Source organism: Geotrypetes seraphini, chromosome 3 (genome assembly GCF_902459505.1).
Source record: "Geotrypetes seraphini chromosome 3, aGeoSer1.1, whole genome shotgun sequence".
NCBI classification, from domain to species: domain Eukaryota; kingdom Metazoa; phylum Chordata; class Amphibia; order Gymnophiona; family Dermophiidae; genus Geotrypetes; species Geotrypetes seraphini.
This window is the reverse complement of record NC_047086.1, coordinates 108,979,908-109,006,935: the sequence shown is the minus strand read 5'-3', so window position 1 is coordinate 109,006,935 and position 27,028 is coordinate 108,979,908. Positions and strand designations below refer to the sequence as shown.

Genomic DNA, 27,028 nt, shown 5'->3' with positions numbered 1-27,028 from the left:
GGCCATCCAAGAAGTGGTTGTACCACTCCTGTGTGGTGCCCATTGCTTCATCCCTGAAAGCCTGTTGAATCTTGCAGATTGTTTCCACTTGGGAATCGCCAAGCTTTACACAAAACTTAATGCAGTAGCATTGTTCAACTTTTTCTGTCATTTTGTCAAAAATGAAAATCGGACGGCACTCACTTACACTTCCTCACTCATCGGCGGTCTGCCAGCAACTGACTTCTGTAGGCGGGAAAAAATTCAAACATGTACATTAGGGTCGCTTACATATGTGCACCAAACCACACTTCCCTAACATTTGTTTACGTAAGAAAAATTAAGGTCTTAATACTTTTTGAACAGCCCTTGTATTAGATCAATAAGCTCTCTTCCTCTGTGTCAAGAGGCCGAACGGATTTGGAACTGGACCAGTCCTTGCAACATCTTTCTCAAGGTCATCTATGTGTAAGGCAAACAGAATTCTCTAGCCAACAGTCTCGGCAGATTTCTCCAACCACACGAGTGGTCGCTCAACACCGCAGTCCTGTACCACATTTTTTCCCTTTGGGGGACTCCTCAGACAGACTTATTTGTGTCTCTGCTCTATCACAAGTTGCCTTAATACTGCTCCAGACAGTACTCTCCTCATCGTCTTGAAGCAGATGCATTTTGTCTGGATTGGATGGACAAATTCCTATATGTATTTCTACCAATCCCTCTCATCCTAAAGACTTAATCAAGCTCAAACAGGACTCAGTCACTGTTATTGTGATAGTTCCTCAGTTGCCCAAACAATCTTGGTTCTCCCTTCAACTGAGTGCCAGGGATGCAATTCTACTGCAGATCTTTCCATCTCTATTTTTTCAGAGTCAAAGGTCTCTCTTGCATCCCAATCTGCCATCTCTGGATCTGACAGCTTGGTACGTCTTGGGCTTTCTATCTTTCTGATTCTGTACAAGCTATTATAGCTGCTTCCAGAAAGCTGCCTACTCAGCAGTGCTATCATCAGAAATGGACACAATTCCTGTCTTGGTGTAACCTCCATAATTTGGATGCTCCATCCTCTTCTGGTCCTTCAATATTGGACTATCTGCTTCATTTATCCAACTCTGGTCGTAAGACTACTTCGATTAGAGTACACCTCAGTACTATTTGTGCTTTTTATGTTCCTTTTAACAATAAACCTCTCACTGCTCATCCACTTGTCTTCTAGTTTATGAAAGAACTTTTCAATTCCAAACCTCCATTGAAACCACCTCCAGTTGTTTGGGATTTTAATGTGGTCCTATCCATGCAAATGAAGCCACCATTTGAACCAATGGCATCTATTCATCTAAAGTTTCTCATTTGGAAAGTGGTCTTTTTAATAATCTCTGTCCCTTCTGCTCACCGAGTGAGCGAACTTCAGGCTCTTGTTTGTTACCCACCTTTTACAGTATTTCACATGACAAGGTGGTACTTGGAACTCATCCTAGATTCCTTCCAAAAGTAGTCACGGATTTTCATCTCATTCAGTCCTTTGTACTTCCAGTGTTTTTTTTCCAAAGCCTTATTCTCATCCTGGAGAAACCAGCTCTTCATACTTAGTTGTCCTAAGACACACAGGACTTCTCCACAACTGTTCATCTCCTTTGATCCTAACACATTGGGTCTACCTGTAACCAAAAGGACTATATCTACATGGTTCATGGCCTGCATTTCCTTCTGCTATGTTGTAACAGTACACAAAGTCCAAGCTATGGCAACATCAGTAGCTTTCTTATTTTCTTCTCCCATTGAAGACATTTGCAAAGCAGCTACTTGGTCTTCAATTCACACTTTTACATCTTACTGCTATCTAGAATTCTATTCCAGATAAGATGGCTGTTTCGGCCAAGCAGTATTGCAACGTTTATTCTCTTCATAATAGCCAACACTCCTTCCAACCATTTTCAGTAAGCTAGGGAGTCCCACATGTGAGAATATGCTGCCTGCTTGTCCTAGGATAAAGTACAGTTACTTATTGTAACAGGTGTTATCCGGAGACAGCAGGTAGATATTCTCACATCCCACCCACCTCCCCTGGTTGGCTTCTTAGCTTACTTACGGAACTTAGAAACTGCGCGCTGACATCGGGTGGGAAGGCACTTGCGCATGTGCTGTGCGGGCAGTCTCAATGCTTAAAGTGCCAGAATACTTTTAGCACTGTCCCTACCGGGCTCCGTGGATGATGTCATCCACATGTGAAAATATCTGCCTGCTTTCTCCGGATAATACCTGTTAACGGTGATCAAAGTATCTTCTAACAGAGAGCAGTTGTCTAAGAATAAAGAAACCAGTTTTACATGAGCTAGAAATTTGATGAGAAAATGCGAGCTGTGAATCATGAATGACATCTAAATAGTGAAAAGAGACAACATATGAAATAGAGGTACCTAGAACGTTTAGTGAAAGAGTAGGAGATGAAACCACTGGTAAACAAGAAGGCAACAGTTTACTTTTTGTTCAGGACTAACCTAAGATTAGAAAGCCAAGTAGAAACCATAGTCAGAAAATCTTGAAGCGGACCAGTGGAAGGGGAAAATTGATCTGTGGAGTAAATTAAAAGGATGTCATCTGCACAGAGGTGGAAAAAAACGCACCAGTAGATTGAATGACTATAGCAAATGGACTGATAAATAGATTAAGAAGAAGGGCATAGAACAGAACCCCAAGGCAAGTCACAAGATAGAGTGAAGGGAAGAGGAGGAGGAAGGCATGACAACCTTATAGGAGTGATATGTTAAAAAAAAAAAAAAAAGAGAAGTCCTAAAAAAGCACAAGCTCCTATTACAATGCCTTCTCGATATTGGAATCTTGGGCCCAGTCATGGATTGGTTCATCTCTTACTTTTCTGATCGGCTCACTGTAGAGGTAAAGGAAGCGATCAGAGACAAAAAAAACTTCGTTTAAGGAATGGAAAAGATCAAAAACTGACGAAAACTGGAATAAGCACAACCAACATCAATGCAGGTGCTATAAGGCGGTAAAAGGGGCCAAAAGAGACTATGAGGAAAAAATAGCCAAGGAGGTGAAAAACCTCAAGCCGTTCTTTTGATATATTAAGGGGAAACGACCCACGAAGGAATCAGTGGGACCATTGGATGACCAAGGAATAAAGGGAGCGCTAAAGGAAGACAAAGCAATCGCCAACAGACTGAACACATTTTTTGTGTCTGTATTTACCGAAGAGAATATACACAGCATACCGGAACCCATCAGGCTATATGCTGGAAGTGAAAACGGGAAACTAACAGGGTTAACGGTCAGTCTAGAAGAGGTATGCAGGCAGATTGATAGGCTTAAGAGCGATAAATCCCTAGGACCGGATGGTATCCATTCAAGGGTCATCAAGGAGCTGAAAGGGACTATAGCTGAACTGCTTCAACTAATAGCCAATCTGTCGATCAAATCGGGGTATATTCCGGAGGACTGGAAGTTGGCAAATGTTATGCCGATCTTCAAAAAAGGTTCGAGGGGAGACCCGGGAAACTATAGACCAGTCATTCTGACCTTGGTACCGGGAAAGATGGTATAGGCGCTGATAAAGAACCGCATCATTGATCACCTTGATGGACACGGTCTGATGAGGACCAGCCAGCACGGATCCAGCAAAGGCAGATCTTGTTTGACAAACTTGCTGCACTTCTTGAAGGAGTAAACAAGCAGATAGGCAAGGGCGACCCAGTTGACGTATATCTGGATTTTCAGAATGCGTTCTACAAGGTTCCGCATGAATGACTACTTTGAGTCGTGGAATTGAGGGTGAAATACTCATGTGGATTAAAAACTGGCTGGAGCATAGCAAACAGAGAGTGAGGGTAAATGGACAATACTCGGACTGGAAGATCGTTACCAGTGGGTTGCCGCAGGGCTCGGTGCTTGGACCCGTGCTCTTCAACATCTTTATAAATGATCTGGACATAGATATGACGAGTGAGGTGATTAAATTTGTGGTCCATACGAAGTTATTCAGAGTAGTGAAGACACAAGGGGATTGCGAAGATCTGCAATGTGACATAATCAGGCTCGAGAAATGGGCATCAACGTGGATAAGTGTAAAGTTATGCATGTCGGTAACAAAAATCTCATGCAAGAATATAGGATGTACGAGCAGTACTTGGAGAGACGTCCCAGGACAGAGACTTGGAAGTTCTGATCAACAAGTTGATGAAGCTGTTCATGCAATGTCCGGCAGCAGCGAAAAGGGCGAACAGAATGCTAGGAATGATAAAGAAGGGGATCACGAACAAATCGGAGAAGGTTATCATGCCGCTGTACCGGGCCATGGTGCGCCCTCACCTGGAGTACTGTGTCCATCACTGGTCGCCGTACATGAAGAAGGACATGATGCTACTTGAAGGGATCCAGAGAAGGACAACTAAGATGAAAGAGCTGGAGGAGTTGCCCTATAGTGAAAGATTAGAGAAACTGGGCCTCTTACTCGAACAGAGGAGATTGAGTGGGGACATGATCGAAACATTCATAGTAGATAAAGACAGGTTGTTCACCCTCTCCAAGGTATGGAGAACGAGAGGGCACTCTCTAAAATTGAAAGGGGATAGATTCCGGACGAACGTAAGGAAGTTCTTCTTCACCCAGAGAGTGGTAGAAAGCTGGAACGCTCTTCCAGAGTCTGTCATAGGGGAAAACACCCTCCAGGGATTGAAGACAAAGTTAGACAAGTTCCTGCTAAACCGGAATGTACGCATGTAGGGCTAGTCTCAGTTAGGGTGCTGGTTTTTGACCAGAGGGCCGCCGCAGGAGCACGATGGATCACTGGTCTGACCCAGTAGCGGCAATTCTTATGTTCTTAATTCTACAAGTTCCGACTCCTTCACTAATTACTCTGTAATCCCTTGACTCAATTCTATCCCCATTATTATTCAATATCTTTTTGGCTCCACTTAAATTCTAGGATAGTCAATTGGTTTCTCTATATGCTCGCTTATGTGGTGACATTCAGTTGATCCACCCCATTGATTTAGACAACGCAGATGAAATTAACATCATAAATCATAAATTAGAAAAAATTAGGACATGATTACGTGCAAACATGTTGTCTTTAAACATAAATAAAGCAAACATGATATTCTTCCTCCATTAAAGGAGGACTCACTTTAGCCAGTTCAATTAAACTCCTGTTCAAAGAGTCCATACTCTTAAACTGCTAGGCGTTTTTCTTGATGATAAATTTACTTACCACGACAAAATTAGCGCAGTAGTACAGAAATGCTTCTATAGACTACATATGATTCCATCCCTTTCTAAAGTCCTCAACCCACTATCAGTAAATATCTTAATCTACTCACTTGTGATCTCATGCCTTGATTACTGTAACACCCTATATAAAGGAATAACTAAAAAAGAAATCAGATGTCTACAAATAGTGCAGAACACATCAGTAAAAAGTATTTTCCAGGCAAAAAGTATGATTATGTATCTCCCTTACTGATCAAAGCTCACTGGCTGCCAGTTGAGCATAGAATCACCTATAAAATTTTATTATTAACATTCAGAACTTGATATGGTAATCTTCCTGAATTCATTAACAGACTTCTCATTCCCTACGCTCAACACAGGACCCTTCGTTCTGTTTCACAGAATTTGTTAACTATCCCATCACTAAGACATATAAACACAATGTGCTCCAACAATCTAACTTTGCCTACTCTAACTTTCACCCACTATGGCAAACTCACCCTCTATGCTTAAATCATCTTCTTGGTCCTCATTTCAACCTCAGATACTTCACTCTTTAAACAAAACGGACTACAATGAGAAACACATCCTGTTGAATCATTCCCAGACTTATGTTTAAAGATTGCTGAACTTGATCTCCTGCCCAAAATTCTATTACTACTGTGTTTCCCCGAAAATAAGCCCTAGCATGATTTTCGGGTTAGGTCTTAATATAAGCCCTACCCTGAAAATAAGCCCTAGTTACGAAGAAGTGTGACTCGGCCCTCCTCCAACCTGTGCATGTCCCGGAAATTATCTCCGCTGCCGATAGGGAGCAGGAAAAGCAATTACAGCAGCCGCGTGAAAGTTTCCCTGTGGCTGCTGAACATCCCTATTTGTCATACGCATTGAAGTACTTGATATTGCGTGTACAACAAACTTTTAATAAACTTGAAACTTGTAAGTTCTTTTGAGCAGGGACCATGTATAAATGTCAAAATGTACAGCACTGCATATACTTTTCAGTGCTATATAAATGATAAGTAGTAGTAGTAGAAGAAGAGGTATTAGGAATAAAGGGGGTAGCAGAGGTGAAAGAGATGATGTGGATGGGCAGACTGGGCTACATTTGTGGACATTTTCTCTGTTTCTAATTAATTCTTTTTAAATAGGAGGAAGAAGCATGCTATCCATAGCAGTGATACAACCTCATCTTCAGATGAAGAGCGGTTTGAAAGAAGAAAATCTAAAAGCATGGCCAGAGCTAGAAACAGGTATTCAGAGATTGTACTTTGAACAATGCAGCAAATAAGCATTACAAAAATAATTTAGTACACTTGATTTTCTGTTTCAAAGAAATCGTGGAAATCGAAAAATAGCAAATATGTATACTAGCATTTGAAATCATTAATGAATTAACATTATTTAGTTTACTGAATGGCAAATGTATAATAAGAACATAGAGAAAGTGTTAGATGTAGTTTTGCATATAATGTGAGGTCAGGTGTTTCCTTGAGGAATGGAGGAGTGGACCATGAAATTAAAATTTTTGTATAATGTGTGACACAATATAACATAGTAGATGATAAAAGCAAAAGTTCCATCACTCTGTTTGCCTCTAATTTTTTTGAGCAGAGACGATGAGTTCAACTTATCATTGAATAGTAACAACAGGATGTGGGAAAAGGTCTTTAAATTAAACACATGTAGACAGCCTGAAGGTCCAACTTTTCCTAAGTTGATATCTAGTAATAGGGATACCAGTTTGGTGTTAAACTATGAGACTGGATGTCATAATAGATGGAAGTTGTGTGTTGCAGAACGTCATGGACCAAGTTTTCTGTTTTGGAGTTGGGGATTTATCACTAAAGCTTGTAATTCACTAAGGAAGATTTTTATTAAAGATTAGTGCATCTTATATATAGTAAAGCCCATAGCAATTGAATGAGTCCTATGGCAGATAATGTGCACTAATCTTTAGTAAAAGATCTTCCCTGCAGGTATAGTTCTGATTGATGATTGAATCTGGAAAATGCTGGCCAAAGAAAGATGGCAATTTTAGAATTAAATCAAATACTAGATCGTCCCTTGTAATGTGAATTTTATCCCAGGACAAGCAGGCAGCATATTCTCACACATGGGTGACATCACCGATGGAACCCCAGTATGAACACTTGAAAAGTGATTGCAATTTTAAGCTTAGAAAGCTTGCGATTAATCTGCACCGCGCATGCACAAGTGCCTTCCTGCCCAATGTAGGTGCGTGGTCCCTCAGTTTTCTAGTTTCTGCGGAGCTAGTAAGATTTTTTTTCAACACCTGTTTAATTTTTTTCTCTCTCTTGCCTTCCTGCTCTCGCGGATTGTGACTTTTTTGTCACAGTTCTTTCGTTTTTCCTTTTTTTATCCATATAAACCTAAAAAAAAAAAAAAAAAAATCCCTTTTTTTCTTTTGCCGTTGTGGGCTTTTGCCCAACGTGGCCTTATGGACTCTTTTCGCCATCGAGTTTGATTTCTCAACGACTGTCTTCCCATCCTTGTCCCGCCGACGGGTTTCAAAAAGTGCAGTCGCTGTGATCGGGCCATTTCTGTCACCGACTCTCACCGCTGGTGCTTGCAGTGTCTGGGACCCGAGCACCATCCCGACTCCTGCTCCCGCTGCTCTTCCCTTCAGAAGCACATTCTTAAGAATCGGTTGCTTCAACAAAAGCAGCTCTTTGGCGCTGCAATGGAAACGGAGCTCAATTCATCTCCATCTGCGCCAACCAAGACTGCACTGCCCAAGATGACACCGAGGGTGGATCCACCAACTTTGACTCCGGTGTCACAATTCACCATGTCTCTGGGTAAGCTGGCTAAAAAGCCTTTCACTACCCCTTCCGGGATACAAGTCCAAGCTGCAGTGAGTCAAGTCCTGCTGACCTTGCATAAGTCCCGCAAACGCACGGCTCAGATATCGGTCAGTGCCTTCTCTTCGGCCCAATCATCTCCGGACCATGTTGACCAGCCATCCGTATCACCAAAAAGAAGCAAACGGTACCGGCACTCTCCCTTAAGCAGAAAATTGACAACCTGCTTCGGGAGGAGTTAGGAGAGCACTTTATCCTCTTGGCGCTGGCTCACCTGTTGGCAAGCACGGCACTGACTGCAGGAGTCGGTCCGGTCTGAGTTGCTCACAGTACCGACCACTCCTCTCACTGCTACTCCACCGGTGTGGACATCCTCGATGCAGGACTCGTGCATTCCACTTTGGCACCAGTCCTCCTTGGCTACATCTTGAGAAGCTACTCTGGCACAGTCAGGCAAAGTCTTTCATAAATCTAAACATTTGGAGACCTCGACACAGAGCCATCGACACCGATCCCATCATTCTCTTTTCAGAGATTCAAATTTATTGGGGGATACTGAGCCTGAAATGCCATCTACCGATGAGGATTCTTCTGCTTCTGGGTCACCCCGTCATTCACCTACTAGAGCAGTGGTCTCAAACTCGCGGCCTGGGGGCCACATGCAGCCCGCCAGGCACTATTTTGCGGCCCGTGGTCTGTACTAGTGCTGCCCACTCTTTGCAGCATCCTCCAGCTTCCCCTCTGGCCTCCTGCCCTTACCTTCAGATAATTACCGCAGCCTGCAGAGAGGATCGCCAGTACTGTAGTGATCCTTGCAGGCTGCCGTTGTCCTCAGCAGCACGTTCCCTTTGCCATAATCCTGCTCCTGACGTCAGAGGAGGGGCGGGACCACGGCAGAGGGAACGTGCTGCATAGGCCTATGGCAGCCTGCAAGGAACGCTACAGCACCAGCGATCCTCTCTGCAGGCTGCGGTAATTAGCTGAAACTAAGACCAGGAGGCCAGGGGGGAAGCTGGAGGACGCTGCAAAGAAGGGGGGGGGGGGAACATGCAGGCCTTCGGTGGGAGGGGGGGAGAAGATTTATAAATTATAAAGAGTTTTACCTCATGCAAAATTGTCATTTCTTTAATAAGACATGAACTATTTTTTCTGCGGCCCTCCAAGTACCTACAAATCCAAAATATGGCCCTGCAAAGGGTTTGAGTTTGAGACCACTGTACTAGAGCATCTTCTCCTTCAGAAAAACTTTCTTTTTCCAAATTTTTGAGACAGATGGCACATGATCTGGAAGTTTCTTTGGAGGCTGATTCCAAATACAGCAAAGAGTATTTGGAAACACTTAATTATGATCTTCCTCCTAAGGAAATATTAAAGCTTCCACTCCATGCCTTTCTGAGGGAAACTTTCTATAAAAACCTTGAGACTCCTCTCTTTGTGCCAGTGGCTCCTAAACGTTTGGAATCTCTTTATAAGGTGGTCCCCTTGCCTGGTTTTGATAAGCCTCAATTGCCCCATGAGTCTCTCGTGGTTGAATCCACTTTAAAGAAATCCTCTGGGGCAAGTGTGTATGTGTCAGTTCCTCTTGGTAGAGAGAGTAAGACAATGGACAAATTTGGCAGACGTCTGTACCAAAACTCAATGATGGCAAACAGAGCATCCAATTATACCTTTTTCTTTTCCTGTTACATGAAGTATCTTCTTAAACAATATGCCTTCACATAAAGCCAACAAATTTCAATCTCTAGTCTCTACCTCTCTGCAACTTCAAAAGTACATGGTGAGATCTGTTTATGACACTTTCAAACTCTCATCTCGAGCAGCAGCTATGTCGGTGGCAGTGAAACGTCTAACATGGTTACGTGTTTCAGACCTTGACGTTAACCCCCAAAACCGTCTAGCCAATGCTCCATGCCTTAGTGATGAGCTCTTTGGAGCCTCCACTGACACTGCAACCCAAAAGCTGTTGGCTCATGAAACCAGATGGAATGTGTAGGTTAAGCCCAAAAAGAAGGCTCCACCTGCTCGGCTTTTTAAGCCTGTTTCTTACCAACGCACCTCCTCAGCCTTGTAGGCAGCGACAACAGCCACATCAACAACCTAAACAACCTGCTGCTCCTGAAAAACCTGTACAGCCTTTTTGATGTGCTCCTTCAGAGCATAGACAGCATTCCTCTGCTCCTTTCTCTGCCTCAGCCCATAGGGGGACGTCTTCAGATTCACATCAATCGCTAGGAGCTCGTTACATTGGATCTTTGGGTCCTCAACATCATTCATCAAGGGTATATTCTTCATTTTCACACCCTTCCACTGTACCATCCTCTAAGAGAGTCTGCTTTAAATCTAGCGCAGTCCTCTCTTCTACTCCAGAAGGTTCAATCCCTCCTTCTCCTCAGTGCCATTAAGGAAGTTCCTTCCTCAACACAATCAAGGTTTTTACTCCCGATACTTCTTGGTTCCCAAAAAGACAAGAGGACTGTGACCCATCCTGGATCTCCGAGCTCTCAACAAATATCGTGTCAAAGAGAAGTTTCGAATGTTCTCTCTCGCCCTCTTTTATCTCCTATTGGCTCAGAACGAATGGCTATGCTTTCTGGACCTATCTGCATATACCAATTCATCCGGCTTCCAGAAGATACCTTCACTTTCAAATCATTCATTATCACTACCAGTGGAAAGTTCTTCCGTTTGGCCTTGTATCTTCTCCCAGAGTCTTCACGAAGTGCTTAATTGTAGTGGCGGCAGAAGCCCTCCAATCTCAGGGTCTTCAGGTGCTTCCTTATCGGGACGACTGGTTGATCAAGGCTTCATCTTCTTAGAAGGTGACACTGGTGATGACTCACACCATTTCTTTCCTTAAAACCTTGGGTTTCGAAATCAATTTCCCAAAGTCCAACCTCCAACCAACTCAATGTCTTCAGTTCATCGGTGCTATTCTGGATACTACTCTCATGAGGGCGTTTCTTCCTCCAGATCACCTAGCTGCCTTGCTTTAACTCTATCAACAGATGTTTCAGCTTCAAACAATCTCTGCAAAACGCATGATGGTTCTCCTAGGCCACACGGTTCATGTCACCCCACTAGCCAAATTGCATCTTTGCACTCCTCAGTGAACCCTAGCTTCTCAATGGTGTCAGGCGACAGATCCGCTCTCACAGCATATTTCTGTAACTTCATCTCTTCTGCAGTCGCTCGACTGGTGGATGACCTCTTCCAATCTATCCAGAGGTCTTCTTCATCTTCCTCAGCATCACCAGGTACTCATGATGGATGCTTCTACTTACGCCTGGGAAGCGCACATGTCCGGCCTTCAAACGCAGGGTTATTGTACTTCCAAAGAATGCAAATTTCACATCAATTTACTGGAGCTCAGAGTGATGTATTATGCACTAAAAGCTTTTCAACATCTCCTGTCCAACCAAGTTCTCCTCTTTTGCACGGACAATCAACTAGCGATGTACTACATCAACAAGCAAGGAGGCACGGGCTCTCTTTTCCTTTGTCAGGAAGCTCAAAAGATTTGGCTGTGGGTGACCACACGCAATCTTTTTCTCAGAGCAGTTTACATTCAGGGCGAACAGAATTCCTTGGCAGACAACCTCAGCAGAATTCTCCAGCCTCAGCTCGACAACTCTTTAGTCCATCTTTGCACAATGGGACACTCCTCAGGTGGACTTATTTGCAGCTCCCCACAATCATAAACCACCCTGCTTCTGCTCCAGGCTTTACTCTCCTCACCACCTGGAAGCAGATGCATTTCTTCAGGATTGGACGCAACTGTTCCTCTATTCATTCCCTTCCACTCCTCTCATCCTGAAAACTCTTTTCAAACTCAAGCAGGAGTCAGCCACCATGATACTCATATCTCCTCAGTGGCCCAGCGCCTGGGAACCCATACTTCTTCCAATATTTCTTACTCTGCTTACACAGAATCAAGGAGCTCTTCTTCATCCCAACCTGCAATTGTTACACCTGACAGCTTGGTATCTCTTGGGTTGACAACATTGCATCTCTCTCAGCCTGTCCGCACTATTATTGACGCTTCTAGGAAAAAGGCTACTCACAGTGTTATCAACAAAAGTGGACTCTGTTTTCTTCCTGGTGTCTCCGTCATCATCATCATGATCAAGCTTCCTTGTCATTGGAATTGGCCCTAGATTATCTCCTTCATCTCTCTGATTCTGGTCTTAAATCTACATCTATCAGAGTCCATCTCAGTGCTATTACATTTTTTCACATGCCAGGCGAGGGAAAGCCTCTCACTGCTCATCCATTGGTCTCCAGATTCATGAAAGGACTTTTCAATGTTAAACCAACTCTCAAGCCTCCACCTGTCGTCTGGGACCTTAATGTAGTTTTTTCCAGGTTGATGAAGCCACCATTTAAACCAATGGCAACAGCTCATCGCAAATTTCTCACCTGGAAAGTTTTGTTTTTTTTTCATCTTGCTCACTTCTGCCAGGAGGGTAAGTGAGCTACAGGCATTGGTTGCAGATCCACCTTTCACAGTTGTTCACCATGATAAAGTGGTTCTATGCACGCATCCTAAGTTTCTACCAAAAGTAGTTATGGATTTTCATCTCAATCAGTCCATTCTTCCAGTTTTTTTTCCTAAGGCTCATTCACATCCTGGAGAAACAGTGCTGCCAATGTTGGACTGTAAACGTGCTTTGGCCTACTACATCGATCGGACAAAGCCTCATAGAACATCTCCCCAACTTTTCATCTCATTTGATCCTAACAAGTTGGGTCATCCTGTAACCAAAAGGACAATTTCCAACTGGTTGGCTGCCTGTTTCTCATTCTGCTATACTCAGACCGGACTGCCTCTTGAGAGCCGTGTCACTGCTCATAAGGTCCGTGCTATGGCAGCTTCTGTAGCTTTCCTCAGATCTACTCCTATTGAACAAATCTGCTAAGCTGCCACCTGGTCCTCAGTTCAAACCTTTACTTCACATTACTCTCTGGAAATTTTTTCTAGACGGGATGGGCACTTCGGCCAGTCAGTTTTGCAAAATTTGTTTTCTTAAAGGCAAATTCTCCCTCCATCCCTTTCTAGTTAGCTTGGAGGTCACCCATATGTGAGAATCCTTGAGTCCCATGTCAGCAAGCAGCTTGCCTCATACATAGAGCAACACTCCTGCCTCCATATATCCCAATATGGCTTCCAAAAAAAGCACAGCACCGAGCTCCTCATCATCACTCTAATCACTAAAATCAAACAGTTGAACCACCAATTACACCTAACCAAACTTTCAGAATCAGAATAACAAGAACTGTACTGAAATGGTTCACCAACTACCCAAAATCACGAATACTTGGTCAAAAGGCAAGAATCATATTCCAACCCTTGGAAGGCATTCTGTGGCATCCCACAAGGCTCCCCATTATCCCCAATCCTATTCAATTTATTCATGAGCACGCTGGGACACATCAAAATGAAAGACGAAACTGTACTATCTTATGCCAACAATATCCTCCTCCTCCTCATCCCCATAACCAATAACCATCCTGATATTACCGAAAAAATTTCAAACAATATAGATAAAATTCAAACCTGGACAATGAACAACAAGCTGAAACTGAACGCCACTAAGACCAAAGGTATTGGTTTCCGCACCACACAACAGAATGTCATTTCTAACCTCACTCTTCCATCGGGCATCACTCGCATAATGGAAAAATCCACCAAGGTACTAGGCTGCATCTTAGACGACACTCTCACAAAGGAATCACAAATATGTAACCTTCGGAAAAAGACCATCTACACTGTGCGTCAACTGCGACTCACAAGATCATACTTCCACCCACACCACTTTGTTCTGATCGTTCAGATGATGGTTCTACCTCAACTGGACTATTGCAACTCCGCCTACCTTGGCATCAATACTACTCTTACCCGCAAACTGCAACTCATCCAGAACACAGCCGTTAGACTAATGTACAAATTAAAGAAATTTGATTCATTCACAACCTTCATCAGGCAACTTCACTGGCTCCCAATATCATCCCGAATAATTTTTAAATCGTCATGTATCCTACACCAGATTCTATACGGAAACTCAGCAGCCCCTCTCATCCAATTATTCTCTACTGCTTGGTCGACATCAAAAAGAATCCTTAACAGAATCCAACTAAACCTGCCATCCACAAAATACCTCCACTACAAGTGAATTTTCTACTCTATGCTAACTTATCTGGGTGTAAAAACCTGGAATGACCTACCAGAAGCCATCAAGAAAGAGACAAACTACACCACATTCAGAAAAAAACCTGAAGACTCACCTCTTTGACAATTAACTGTCTTAATTTCTGTATAGCACCCCCTTACTTCTAGGTCCCTCCTCTTGCTTCTCCATGCCCCCTTCTCCTACTACTTTCCCCTTCCTCTTTGATCTATCTCATTGAGCCTGTATAGGTAAGTGCCACTCACAGATGGAAGATTAGATTAGATTAGAATATGCTACATAAGAACATAAGAATTGTCGCTGCTGGGTCAGACCAGTGATCCATCGTGCCCAGCAGTCCGCTCCCGCGGCGGCGCTGAGGTAAAGGACCAGAGCCCTAGTCTAGCCTTACCTGCGTACGTTCTGGTCTAGCAGGAACTTGTCTAACTTTGTCTTGAATCCCTGGAGGGTGTTGTCCCCTATGACAGCCTCCGGAAGAGCGTTCCAATTTTCCACCACTCTCTGGTTACGTTCGTATGGAATCTATCCCTTTTTTATTTTAGAGAGTGTCCTCTCGTTCTCCCTACCTTGGAGAGGGTGAACAACCTGTCTTTATCTACTAAGTTTATTCCCCTCATTATCTTGAATGAACGGCAAGCAGATATTCTCACAACCCACCCACCTCCTCTGGTTGGCTTCTTAGCTGGCTTATCTTAACTCGTGCATTTGTGGTGTGGGCTAATCGCGAACTTTCTAAGCTTAAAGTTACGATTCACTTTTCAAGAGTCCGTACCGGGGCTCTGTCGGTGACATCACCCATGTGTGGGAATATCTGCCTGCTGTCCCTGGATAACACCTGTTACGGTAAGTAACTGTGCTTTTTCAGCTTCACACATAATTAATACATGTCCTACTTGTCTTTGTGCCAACAGATGTCTACCTATGAACTTCAGATCAGAAGATTTAGCAAGTGGAATACTTCGGGAACGAGTAAAAGTTGGTGCGAGTTTGGCTGATGTAGATCCAATGATATTGGACACATCGGTAGGTTATATTGAGATTTTTTTATCATTTTCATAAAACGAACTACCCAAAATAGGAAAGTGCCTTATGATGCCCAGTTCTGAACTTCTGTGGTTTTATACAAAGAAGACATGTAATGCCTTGTTTCAGTGCCAGGACATTATGCACAAAAAAAATAAATTCTCCACAGGTATGCAGGTGATAGGTTTCTCACAAGTGGGTGATATCTTCCAACGGACCCAGTGTGGATGCTATCCAGTGTTCCCAAAGTATTACAGAAGCCGTTGGTAGGCCTATACTACACATGTACAAGTGCTTTCCCACCTGGTCGAGTTGTGCAGGTCCTGCAGTTCACTTTCTTTGTGGAACTGAAGAGACATGTCTTTCATTGTGATAGCAAGTTGTGATCTTTATTTTACTTTTTGCCTTCCTGCCTCTTCTCTATTTCTGTTAGTAGTACAAGATTTTTCTTATTTTTGGTGCTTATCTTTCCTTTTATTTTTTTTCGTGGCTCCCGGCCTCTGATTCCTTTCATAAGGGAGACTTGGCTGAAATTCAAGTAGGACGACTCATTGTGCCTTACTGGCCAAGGCAGTTGTGATTCCCTCTTCTTCTGGATTTGTCCTCCAAAAGAACCAGGGAGATTGGACAGTTTTCTTACTCTAATCATACTGAATGAGGGGTCTCTTCTGCATCCCATTCTCCAGTCCCTGGCCCTCATGGCTTAGATGTTGAGAGCATAGAACTTGCTTTCCTTTAACTGCATGAGGGTGTCTCCAGGATTCTGTAGGCTTCCAGGAAAGATTCCACTATGGAAAATGTTTGGTGTGAGGGCAAGACGCTTGATCCTCTTTCTTGCCCTACACGAAATGTGCTTGAATATCTTCTACTTCTCTCTGATTCTGGTCTAAAATCAACTGTGTAAGGGTTCACCTTAGTGCAATTAGTGCTTACCATTACTAGGTAGAGGGTAAGCCCTTCTTTATTTATTTTATTACTTTATTTCTTTCAATTTTATATCCCGTCCTACCCATAAGCCCAGAACGGGTTACAGTAGTACATTTACATTGATTGGGGTACAGGAATAAAGGTACATTGTATATACTGTAGGGTTGAGACGATATAATCATAGTGTTTTAGAGGTACATGCATAATAGTACGTACATAGTTTATTGCTGGGAGGTGAGAGGACAGAGGGGCATTCACAGTAAAAGGAGCAAAGCATCAGGGGTGTATACACAAGATTGTGTTGGGCTGGCTGAGTATCAGTTGTTTTTGGAGGCGAACCCAAAGCGGCACGATTTTATAAATACCACAGGAGTTAAGTCCGCGGAGTAGAAGATTAACAGTGATATTTTCATTGGATTGACTTTTAAAGATTGGATATCGAGGGACTGATGTTCTAGGTTTTTTTTGCAGCACAGGTGTATACCCGGGCTGCAACATGAGGTTGTAAATTGTAATGTTGTATGTTTTGTGAGAGTGGGGAATCAGCATATTTATAAAATATATTGATGGCAAAAATTGGGTATGATTTAATGAATAGATTTGATAAATTAATTAATTCTAGCACTTGGCTTCTTCTGTTTTTATAGTATGTGTTATAACTGTGTTATTGTGGAAGCTTTCTCTATATAACGTCCAAATTGTATATTGATTACTTCACAAAGTAGAGATGCCGACACGTTCATACGTTCGCAGTGTCATAAGCTCACTACTGTCCCCCGAGAAAGGCAACGTAGTCACCGAAATTTGGATCCTAGTTGGGACTATGTTTTAGATGTTTTACTTTAAATAAAAGACTCGTGACCATTAGTTGGTTGTGACATCTCCAGTGCCTCTTCTTGTTGCTCTCTGGATTAAGATCGTGTCATATATTCAGGTCAATAGCACCGAGGCCAGGTCAATGTATTCAGGTCAATAGCTATGATGGAAGAGGGAATATCCGTACCTTGTTACTAGCAGTATGCTGTTAGGGCTTGGTCTTTAAGGTGTCAGTCCAGGAGTGCCCTGGTTTGAGAACAAGATGGTTTTTACCACTTTCTGGAAAGGTAGTAAGTCTTCTGGGGGGGATGTTTGGGGGGAGCTGGTTCCACAGTTTTGCCACGGTATGAAGAAAGGATTGTTTCCAGGCAGTTTCCAGATGGAGCTGGTGCGCTAGTGGAATGCACAGTTGGCTTTCGTGATGTGATCTGAGCGGTCTGATCGGTTGATAGATCGGGAGTTTTTCAGTTATGTATTGAGTGGCCCTGTTGTGGAAGCGCTTGAAGGCAATAGTCAATTGTTGAAGATGATCCGTTTCCCTATGGGTCGCCAGTGTAGTTCATTTAGTTGTGGGGTGATGAGATTGAAAGAACCAAGGTTTTTCAGTAGCCGAATTGCGGCATACCGAGGTTTTCTTTAAAGGGTTCACTAATGCAAATCTAAAGTATAATGTGGCAAATGTGATTATGGGGCATGTAACACATTTCTGAGATCTAATGGATTGAACCATCTTGTTCTGTTTCAAGTGGTGTATATGAAAAGAGAATATCCAGTCTATTAAATGGCTTATATTGCAGGCAATGTTATAGCAGAAAAAAAATCTAGAAAAGACAGTTCCCCTTTATCCAAGGGGCATTGGAGTTGTTGCAGAGTTAAGTTAGGCTTTGAAATACCATTTGTGGAATAAAACCATATGAAACTATGCTCTTCATCAGTTCAGAGTTAATAGCAGGGAAGTCCAGACTTTTAGAATGCCCGATTTGTGTAGTAAGGCCTGAATGTTGGTTTGTTATAAGACAGATCTCTTGGAAGGTAGATACTAAATATCTCTTTGAATCCCCCCAAAATGGGGCCCCCAATCTCTGGGTCAGCATCCCCCGAAGGGGAGAGTTTCAGTTTTTTGCAAATTTAAGCTTCCTAAAGCCCTCCAGTTCCTGAAAAGGCTACCTGTAAAGACTCGGGCCTAGATGCACTAAAGCCAATGATCGTTGCTAAACCTGTTTTAACAACTTTAGTGATGATCGCATTTGCTGACCCGATACAGAAAATGGCTCACCTCTTGGTTTTCGGCATAATCACTCATTCTCCAAGCTGACCATGCAAATAAGCTGACTAATATTAAATTGCCATGTAAACTAGTAGAGCGATTGATGCTCTAACATGGCTTCTCGATGCACTAAAAATGTGATCACTTTTAGCAATCCAACCAAAAAAAGTGACTGGTCAAGATCAGTCGCTTACCTGTCTAACCATTTTTTTAATGGGCACAGATGGTGTGAATATAACACTTAATATCTGTCCCATTAAAAAAAGAGAGAAAAAAGCACCCCCCCCCGGCCAATGACAGCTCTTCCCGATGAACCGGCACCATGAACTGCACCCCACCGCGCCTGCAAAAATGGCAGGAGGGATGCCCACTCTTTCCTGTCATGGGGACTCCCCCCTCCCTCCCTTGGCAGCAAAACAGCAGGAGGAATGCCCACTTCCTCCTGCCATGTGCAAAACACACAGCATCTGTGCCCATTAAAAAAAAAGTTTCCTGCCCAAATAGTTGAGTTGCAGGAGGCTTTCTTCTGCCTCTTAGCTGTTTGGGCTTCCCCTGCCGGCTCTGCTCATGTGTGAGAGTCGCTCTCACAGCGATCATCGGATGCCAGAGTTTGGGATTATGATGAACATCCATGTGAATCATTTGTATGCAATCTTTTTAGTGCATCAATAGCTCTTTCTGAATTGGCCACAAAATTGGATTGCTGCAGACCCACATGGTCTTACTGATCCTCTTAGTGCATATAGACCTCAGTTCCATTAGCATCAGCCCATCATCTACAAAATACCAGAAAAAACCCAGCAAAGTGGAGTAGATAAACTGGACACTTACGGGTTTATTAACAATATAAGAAGCATAAATATTAAGCCATAAAAACAATAGTATCTGGAAACTGAAACAACGTCCCAATTTTGTACCAGTCTGCATAAGAATTAATTGGTCATCCGCATATGAGGACTTCCACCTAGATATATGGTAGTAGAGAAAAATGATGACCCAAATACAGTATATTGCATCAGCTAACTTGTGGTACAGCGGCAAGATGGTTGTATAGATGACATGGACTCTACACGGTCCGTGTTTCGGCATATAATGCTGCCTTCATCAGGGGACCTATAAAAACATGTATCATAGACACAAATAAAGATAAATATAAGAAATAAAATAAATGTGTGTGTGTCACAATAGTGAATGTGAGTTTATAAAAAGGCGAGGAGAATGTAACACATAGTGGTGTTCAAAAAATACCGATAAAACTAATTATGTAAACAAAATGGTTCATAAAATGATACCCTATGAGAGTACAGTACTTCCCCAAAATTCACGGAGGTTCAGTTCCAGGAACACCCGTGAATTTTGAAAAACCGCAAATGCGGTTTTTGCGCCTGTCAAGAGGCAGGAGAGGGCAGCTGGGGCGCCAGCAAGTGCAGAAAATCATTCACGGTATGCTCTGACCGCCTCTTCCTGTTACTAAAATCAGGCTACACCAATCAGGAACTGCTTTGACACGCAGCTCCTGATTGGTGTAACCTGACTTTATAGTAACAGGAAGAGGCGGTCGGAGCATACCGCAAGTTAGTGAGTCCGCGAACCGTGAATTCGCAGAGGAACACTGTAATTCTTAAAAGTGACTAAGTTTGAATGCAAAAATTTCTGTTGTTGAGAAAACCAAAAGTGACAGTAGATAAAAGGATGCAGTCATCTAAAAAGGAATGAAGTGTGAAAAGATGTATCATAGAAAACATAACATAAGAACATAAGAATTGTCATACTGGGAAAGACAGAAGGTCCATTATGTCCAGTATCCTGTTGCCAACTCAGGTCTCAAGTAGCAAAACAGAAAAGGCGGAAAGTGAAACTGAACATACCAGCACTGAGATCATCCAGCTGATTAAAAAAAAAAAAAAAAAAGTATAAGAGACTAGAACAAAAAATACATTTACTCAGCCAATAGCCAAAAAAATATTTTTATTCTTTCCTTTCTTTCTTTCTTTCCTTCCTTCCTCCTTCCCATACATATATGTATGAACTAAATAAAACCTTGTTTGGGAGTAAACTTACAAAATGAGATGCCAAACACAATCGAAACTGCAACGTACGTTGTACTGGCAGCAATCATGTTAGGAGCAATCATGTGAGAAAGAGAAAAAGAGTACCAGCACACAGTATTAAGTGGCACAAAATTTATGGAAAAGTAAAAATATATTAAAACAGCAATGTAGGAGAGAGTTCCACATGTGAGAATATGCTGTCTTTTTGTCTTGGGATAAAGCACAGTTACTTACCTGTAACAGGTGTTATCCAGGGACATCAGGCTAATATTTTCACAACCCTCACTCCAACCTCTAGTTGGCTTCTTAGCTTGTTTACTGAACTAAGGGCTAAATGACATCATTAATATATTTATACTGAACGATGTTCATTTACTAGTGATGTCATGTTAATGCACATGTGTCATGACAAATATCTGGAAATTTCTGGAAAACCATTTGTAATAGAAAAGCTTTGATATGATTTCTGTGATCAACATCCAAACATCTATAAAAACACACATGGAAACAAAAATCAGGTTGTCTGGTGTAATCTATTTGTGACATAGTAGTGTGGATATGTAGCAGGTGAGTATAGTCTTTTTTTCATGGGGTGCATCCCTTTCAATCCACATCTCTCACCTTACAAAAAAAGGCTTTTATTACCCTTCTACCAAATACTCCAATCATGTAAAAAAATGGCTGCCTGCTAGTGCCCAGAGATTCTGGTTGGTGCGTTAGATCAGCTCCACCCTCTGAAACAACTGCTCATTCCAAAACACACACGTTTTCCTTTGGTAACATTTTTCCATTTACATGAATCGCATTCATTCTAGACACGTATATCCAACTGGCAACAGCAAGAAATTTCAAACAAACTTGATTTGTTAGACATACATTTTAAGCTGACTCATGTAGTATAGAAAACCTTATAAAGATGCAGTTCTATTCATGGGCACACCTAGCATGAATTAGTGCATTTAGTACAAGTAATGCAAATTGTCTGTGTCCCCTGCAACAGAGAAAGTTAGGTTGGTGAAAAAGTTCTCCTGAAGATACATTTATATCCAGTATTTTTAGCAAGAGTAATCAAGTATCCAAAATCTGACAGAAAAAAAATCCAATAATCTCTTCTTCTTAATTGATGACTGACTTAATCCAAAAAGAGCAGACCAGGGCTTCATGTATCAGTCCTAACTTGGCTAACACATCTACTTATAATGTGGACCTCATGCTTTTAATTCATCTTGCAACTGCTTGCCACTGTATAGGCAAGATCTGCGTCTCTTCTCATCTGCCAGCTGCTATCTTGGCTAGTACTTCCTCTGCCACTTTAGCACAAACATTTATCTCTCCTTTATACATAGAATGGCTAGTTAAAGCAAGGTGAACTGGATCTTCTGAAGTGACAACTTGGTGCACACAGGCCCTAATTCCTGTTGTTTCACCGATATTCATGCCAAGTGCTCCTGAAATATATAGATCTGCTTGTCGTAGCTCAGGTTATTCTTTTTATTCATTCATAGGAGGGCCATCTTGTGAACACAATTTAGGGTTTTGCTGATGATTACTCATGGCCTAATCTAGTCACTATTTTGCATGTACAGTGTGTCCTCTCAACCTGCAGTTTACCCACATTAGTGTTTGGTTTCAACCATTCCACCAGCTGTTCAGGAAACCCCATCAGAGATTTAGAAAGATGCACAAATCTTATGTTACCTCGATGTGATCTATTTTCAATATCATCAATTTTGTTCTTTATTTTTAAGGCTTAATATACCTCTAATCACACCAGGATGCAGCCAAGCACAACCAAAATTAAAAGAAACAACATCAAAAACAAAACATCAAGATTACCATGGGGGCATACAAAACACAAGACATAAGACTACAGAAGACAAACATAACTAAGGAGGAAGGGGACCCGGTGAGTGAGTGAAAGCCGCTAAGTGAAAGAGAGTATAGAAGATCGAGTTTATCTGTATGTGAGATTTAAATAATTGTCTTGACTGATTTCTTTTGAACTTCTGATAGAAGGGTTCTAACGTAATATCCAGTGGGAAGGAATTCAGTAAATGAGGACCAAGCTAGCAAAAAGGCATATCACATGAAATATTGAGTCTTGAGTTGTGATGGAGGAGAGAAAGCATGTAGTGCTGCTTAAGAAAAGCACAGCATGTATGAAGGAAGATAGAGTAACAAAGTTAGATAAGCAGGCCAAGGATTGGAGAGCAACTTATGAAAACTAAGGATAGTAGTGCTCAGTCTTTCTCAATACCTCTAGTTGCCTTTGGGCCTGCTTTAGTATGTCCTCTGTTTCTGAGGTCTTATGTTTTACCTCAAAGTTTGTGTAAGTGTTTGTAACTGAGTGGATAGGCTCATGAATCTCTTATCGAGTGCCCCAACCAACAAAGACATCGGGAGGGATGGCAGCTTGAGAGAGGAACTCTCTGTTGCAGTGATGTAATATTGAACATTCCTTTAATTTCCCAAAGTGTGAATTAAGGTGTTTACCACAAATTATGGCATCAAGGAGAATGTTGGAAAAGTACAGCTACAGTGCAGAGGATGACTCCTGTTGCAACCTGGACTCGGAACAGTGAACAAGAAAAAAAGATGGTGGTAGCAAGAATGGAGTTGGGAGGAGGATGACCATGTGAAGTATGAAGAGAATGAAGGGGTCTCTGTTGATACAGGAATGTCACACCAGGTTTGCTAAATTATAGGAAGAGGTACATGGGATTTAGGAGGACATTAAGCAATCCTGACAGATCCGATCACATGAACATAAGAATTGCCATACTTGGGACAGACTGAAGGTCCATGAAGCCCAGTATCCTGTTTCCTACTGTGGCCAACCCAGGTTCCAAGTAATAAAACAGATTGTATGCTGCTTATCCTAAGAATAAGCAGTGGATTTTCCCAAACCATCTCAGTAGTAGCCTATGAACTTCCCTTTTAGGAAATTAGCCAAACCTTTTTTAAACTGTGCTAAGCTAACTGATTTCACCACATTCTCCGACAATGAACTCCAGTAATTATATTAATGTGAAGAAATATTTTCTCTGGTTTGTTAGTAGCTTCATCGCATGACCCCTGGTCTTGGTATTTTTGGAAAGAGTAAACAAGTGATTCACGTCTACCCTTTCTACCCCACTCAGTATTTTATAAATGTCTATCATATCACCCTGAGCTGTCTCTTCTCCAAGCTGAAGAGCCCTAGCTGCTTTAGCCTTTCCTCATAGAGAAGTCGTTCTATCTCTTATCATTTTCGTTGGCCTTCTCTGTACCTTTTTGAAATCTGCTATATCTTTTTTGAGATATGGCGACCAGAATTGCACACAGTATTCGAGGTGTGGCTGTACCTTAGAGCAATACAAGGACATTATAACATTTTCATCTTTGTTTTCCATTTCTTTCCTGATAATTCCTAACATTCTATTTGCTTTCTTAGCCACCGTCAGAGCACATTGAGCTAAGGGTTTCAACATATCCTCAACAACGACATCTAGATTCTTTTCATGGGCAGGAACTCCTAACATAGAACCTTGCATTACGTAGCTATAGTTTGTGTTGCTCTTTCCCACATGTATCACTTTTGCATTTGTTCACATTAAATGTCATTTGTCATTTTGTTGCCCAGTCTTCCAGCCTTACAAGGTCCTCTTGCAATTTTTCACAATCCTCTTGTTATTTAACAACTTTGTGTCATCAGCAAATTTAATTATCTCACTAGTTATTCCCATCTCTAGATAATCGATAAATATATTAAAAAGCAGCTGTCCCAGCACAGATCCCTGGGGAACCCCACTATTTAATGACAAAAAATAGCGGATAGATAAATATCGGAATCGAACATGCAGCATATAAACACTTGTTTCAAGAGGAAAAGCCTCAGATCTCCGTCAGGGAAAACCTCTCTCCAGACGGAAAGGGTTAAATAATGTCACTGTCAAAAAACCTCCTTCCTACCAGTGTTGCAGCTGATGTTCTAAATTTAACATAAATAAATGCATTATTCCAAAAAAAGTCTGGCCACTCTTAGCAGTTAAAACATATATGTCAATGAATGCAGTTCAGTTCAGTGCTTTGAAGTGCTGTTAGAAAACCAAATACTGCAGTCAAAACAGATTGTTGAGCTGTAAGTGCTTTTTCAATTCAAAAGTGCTATTCAGATGTTCATATTACTAGATACTGTTACCTCCTCTACTTGAAACAAATTCTTCCCAATTGTTATTAGGGAGCAATAAGAAACATTGTAACAGTGTAGCAGGAAAACTTATCTGTAGCTCTGAATAGCTGAATAGACGCTGTGCTGTCAGATCTTGTCTGTGGCTCAATGCAGGCTTCAATTCCCTACTCCCTCTTCTTCAGGGATTGGGAGGAAGTGTCTGCAGGATAAAAGCATCTCATCATTCTGAATAACAAAGAGAGTTACAGAACAAAAACAGAAAAAAAGAACAACTTTAAAGTTATGTTGCAGTTCGATTCAACTTACTTTCAAGCCAGCACATCTAGTGCTCAATGCCCACGCTGCAAAGAGGTCTGCTGGCATCGTAGTTTAAACTCTCTTTGTGATTCCTATTGGTTCGCTGGCATTAAAGTGAAAAGCTGGCTTTAAGTTGAAAACCAACACTTGTGTGCATCAGAGGCAAAGCTTAAATGCTCTCCAACAAGAAATGTATAAATAAATAAATGGTGCAAAAACATGGAATGTGTGTGTATGGAGTCATGATCTTATACCAGCATAATTCCCTTTGATTGATTTTTTATTTTTTTTAAAAATAATTTTTATTAGCAAGTGCAACACAGAGTGTACAGAAATTCAACATGGCAAGGACACAAGGCCCAGAATAATGACAAAACTGAGTAGTAAATGTAACTGGCAGTATACAGAAAAGAAATAAAGAAATGGAATATCGCCATACACTACAGTCGCAATCTGCAAATTTTTCATAGAAAAAACAAAAGCAAACCCTCCATTTATACTACACATGTGCTAACTCCAAACACACCATACAAAACTCAACAAACACTCCACAGACACACCATCACACACACTCAAGCACTCACCCCTCATGTGGGAATCGCACTTAATGCCCCCGAAACGGGAAGAAAGAAAGAGAAAGGGAAACCAGAAAAAATAGAAAAAAGTAGCAAAAGTTGTAGTAGAAAAAAAAATATATATATTATAATTGTAATCAAGAGGGATTGTCCACCTGTGCCATCGAATCCCCGGGACATAATAACAAAGCTGCTTTCCAAAGCCCCACATAGCATCGATGGGCTATCCGCCCCCCTCCCCCCCCGGGAGTTCGTTGGATTTCAAAGAGGGTTACTTGTGCAACCCGATGAAGCCAATGAGTAAAGGAAGCTGATTGGTCAGACACCCAATATTGCAAGAGGATTTTTTTTCACCAAGAGGACGGCTAAATAAAGAAATTTCCGCTGAGGACCCAAGAAACCGGAATCCTCCAAAACCTGTTGATCTCCCAATAAGAGCATGCCATAGTCACGGGGAATAGGACAATCCCCGATCTGCTAAAAAAAAAAAAAAGGGAGAACATGCAACCACAATTCAGTGGACAGGCATTCCAGAAAATGATGGACCAAAGTCCCCGAGGAGCAACGACACTTGGTGCAAATATCCCCTCCCAGAGACCCATACGCGCTTCGTGCTTCCTAGAGATATACGCCCTGTGTAATATCTTGAACTGCATCTCCTGGAGGTCGGAGGATCTTCCCATGAATCTAATTTATCCAAAGAAATCAAGGAACTCTCTCCGATCTCCTTGGAAACCCATCTCCCCCCACCACTTGGAGGCCATTCCATCAATGGGACCCAGAGACAAAGTCGCCCATAGCAGATGACACCACGTAGAGAGTTTATTCTGGGCAGGAGGGACCAGAAAGAATTGTGCATCCAGAGGACCACAGAGCCAAGCGTCCCCCCCCCCCATCTCTATTGTAGCATAGTATAATAGTGGCGGACCTGAAGGTACGCCCAAAATTGGTTCTAGGGCAGATTCCACCGCTGCTGGATCTTGGTAAATGTGGGAAATACACCCCCACCACCCCCTTCCCAAACATCTCTCAATGTCCTACACCCCAGCTGCTCCCATACCTGAATTTGAGAAGGACCCATCCCCGGAATGAAGCCAAGATTACCGCACAAGGGCAGCATCCCCGACGCAGCAGGTGTTTTCCGCTGTTGTCTCCTCCACCACCTCCATGCTAGCCAAATCGGTTGGAGAAGACGCATTTTCGGGGAACTCCCCGGGACCGCTAATGGCTGCCAGTGTAACAAAGCCAAAAAGGAGTGCGGCGCACACCTGGAAGTGAGCCACCTCCAAGGAGCATATTTGTAATGTCCCGTCCAGCCCTCATGGATAAAGCGAAACAGAGCCTCTACGTTATAAAGTCTGATATCTGGGAGGTTCAATCCGCTCCGTGAGCTATCCAGCATCAACTTAGTATAACTAATGCGAGCCCTCTTGTGGCGCCAAATGAAAGTAGAAATAATGGAGCGAAAAACCTTCACATCCCGGGCGGAGAGCCATACAGGGAGAGTCTGTAACGGATACAGAAGTTTCGGCAAGAGAACCATTTTAGTTAAAGCTACTCTACCCCACAGGCCTAATGGTAGCTCCCGCCTTCGGTCACAATGAGCCGCGATTTGCTCAAGAGGGCGTCGGACATTATACCGATACATGAGGGACAAATCGGGGCTCAAATACACTCCGAGATACCGCA

At 42.3% G+C, this 27,028-nt stretch overlaps 1 protein-coding gene across 3 annotated transcripts in view; it reads left to right on the top strand.

Annotated features, from left to right (window-relative positions):
* The window catches only part of ATAD2B (ATPase family AAA domain containing 2B), a 528,611-nt gene that overhangs the window by 153,562 nt on the left and 348,021 nt on the right, over positions 1 to 27,028 (top strand). For all 3 annotated transcript variants that reach the window (XM_033936345.1, XM_033936343.1, XM_033936342.1), the window contains exons 9-10: positions 6,354 to 6,455; positions 15,124 to 15,235. In XM_033936345.1, coding sequence (XP_033792236.1) covers positions 6,354 to 6,455; positions 15,124 to 15,235 — 214 coding nt within the window. The remainder of the gene's footprint in view (positions 1 to 6,353; positions 6,456 to 15,123; positions 15,236 to 27,028) is intronic.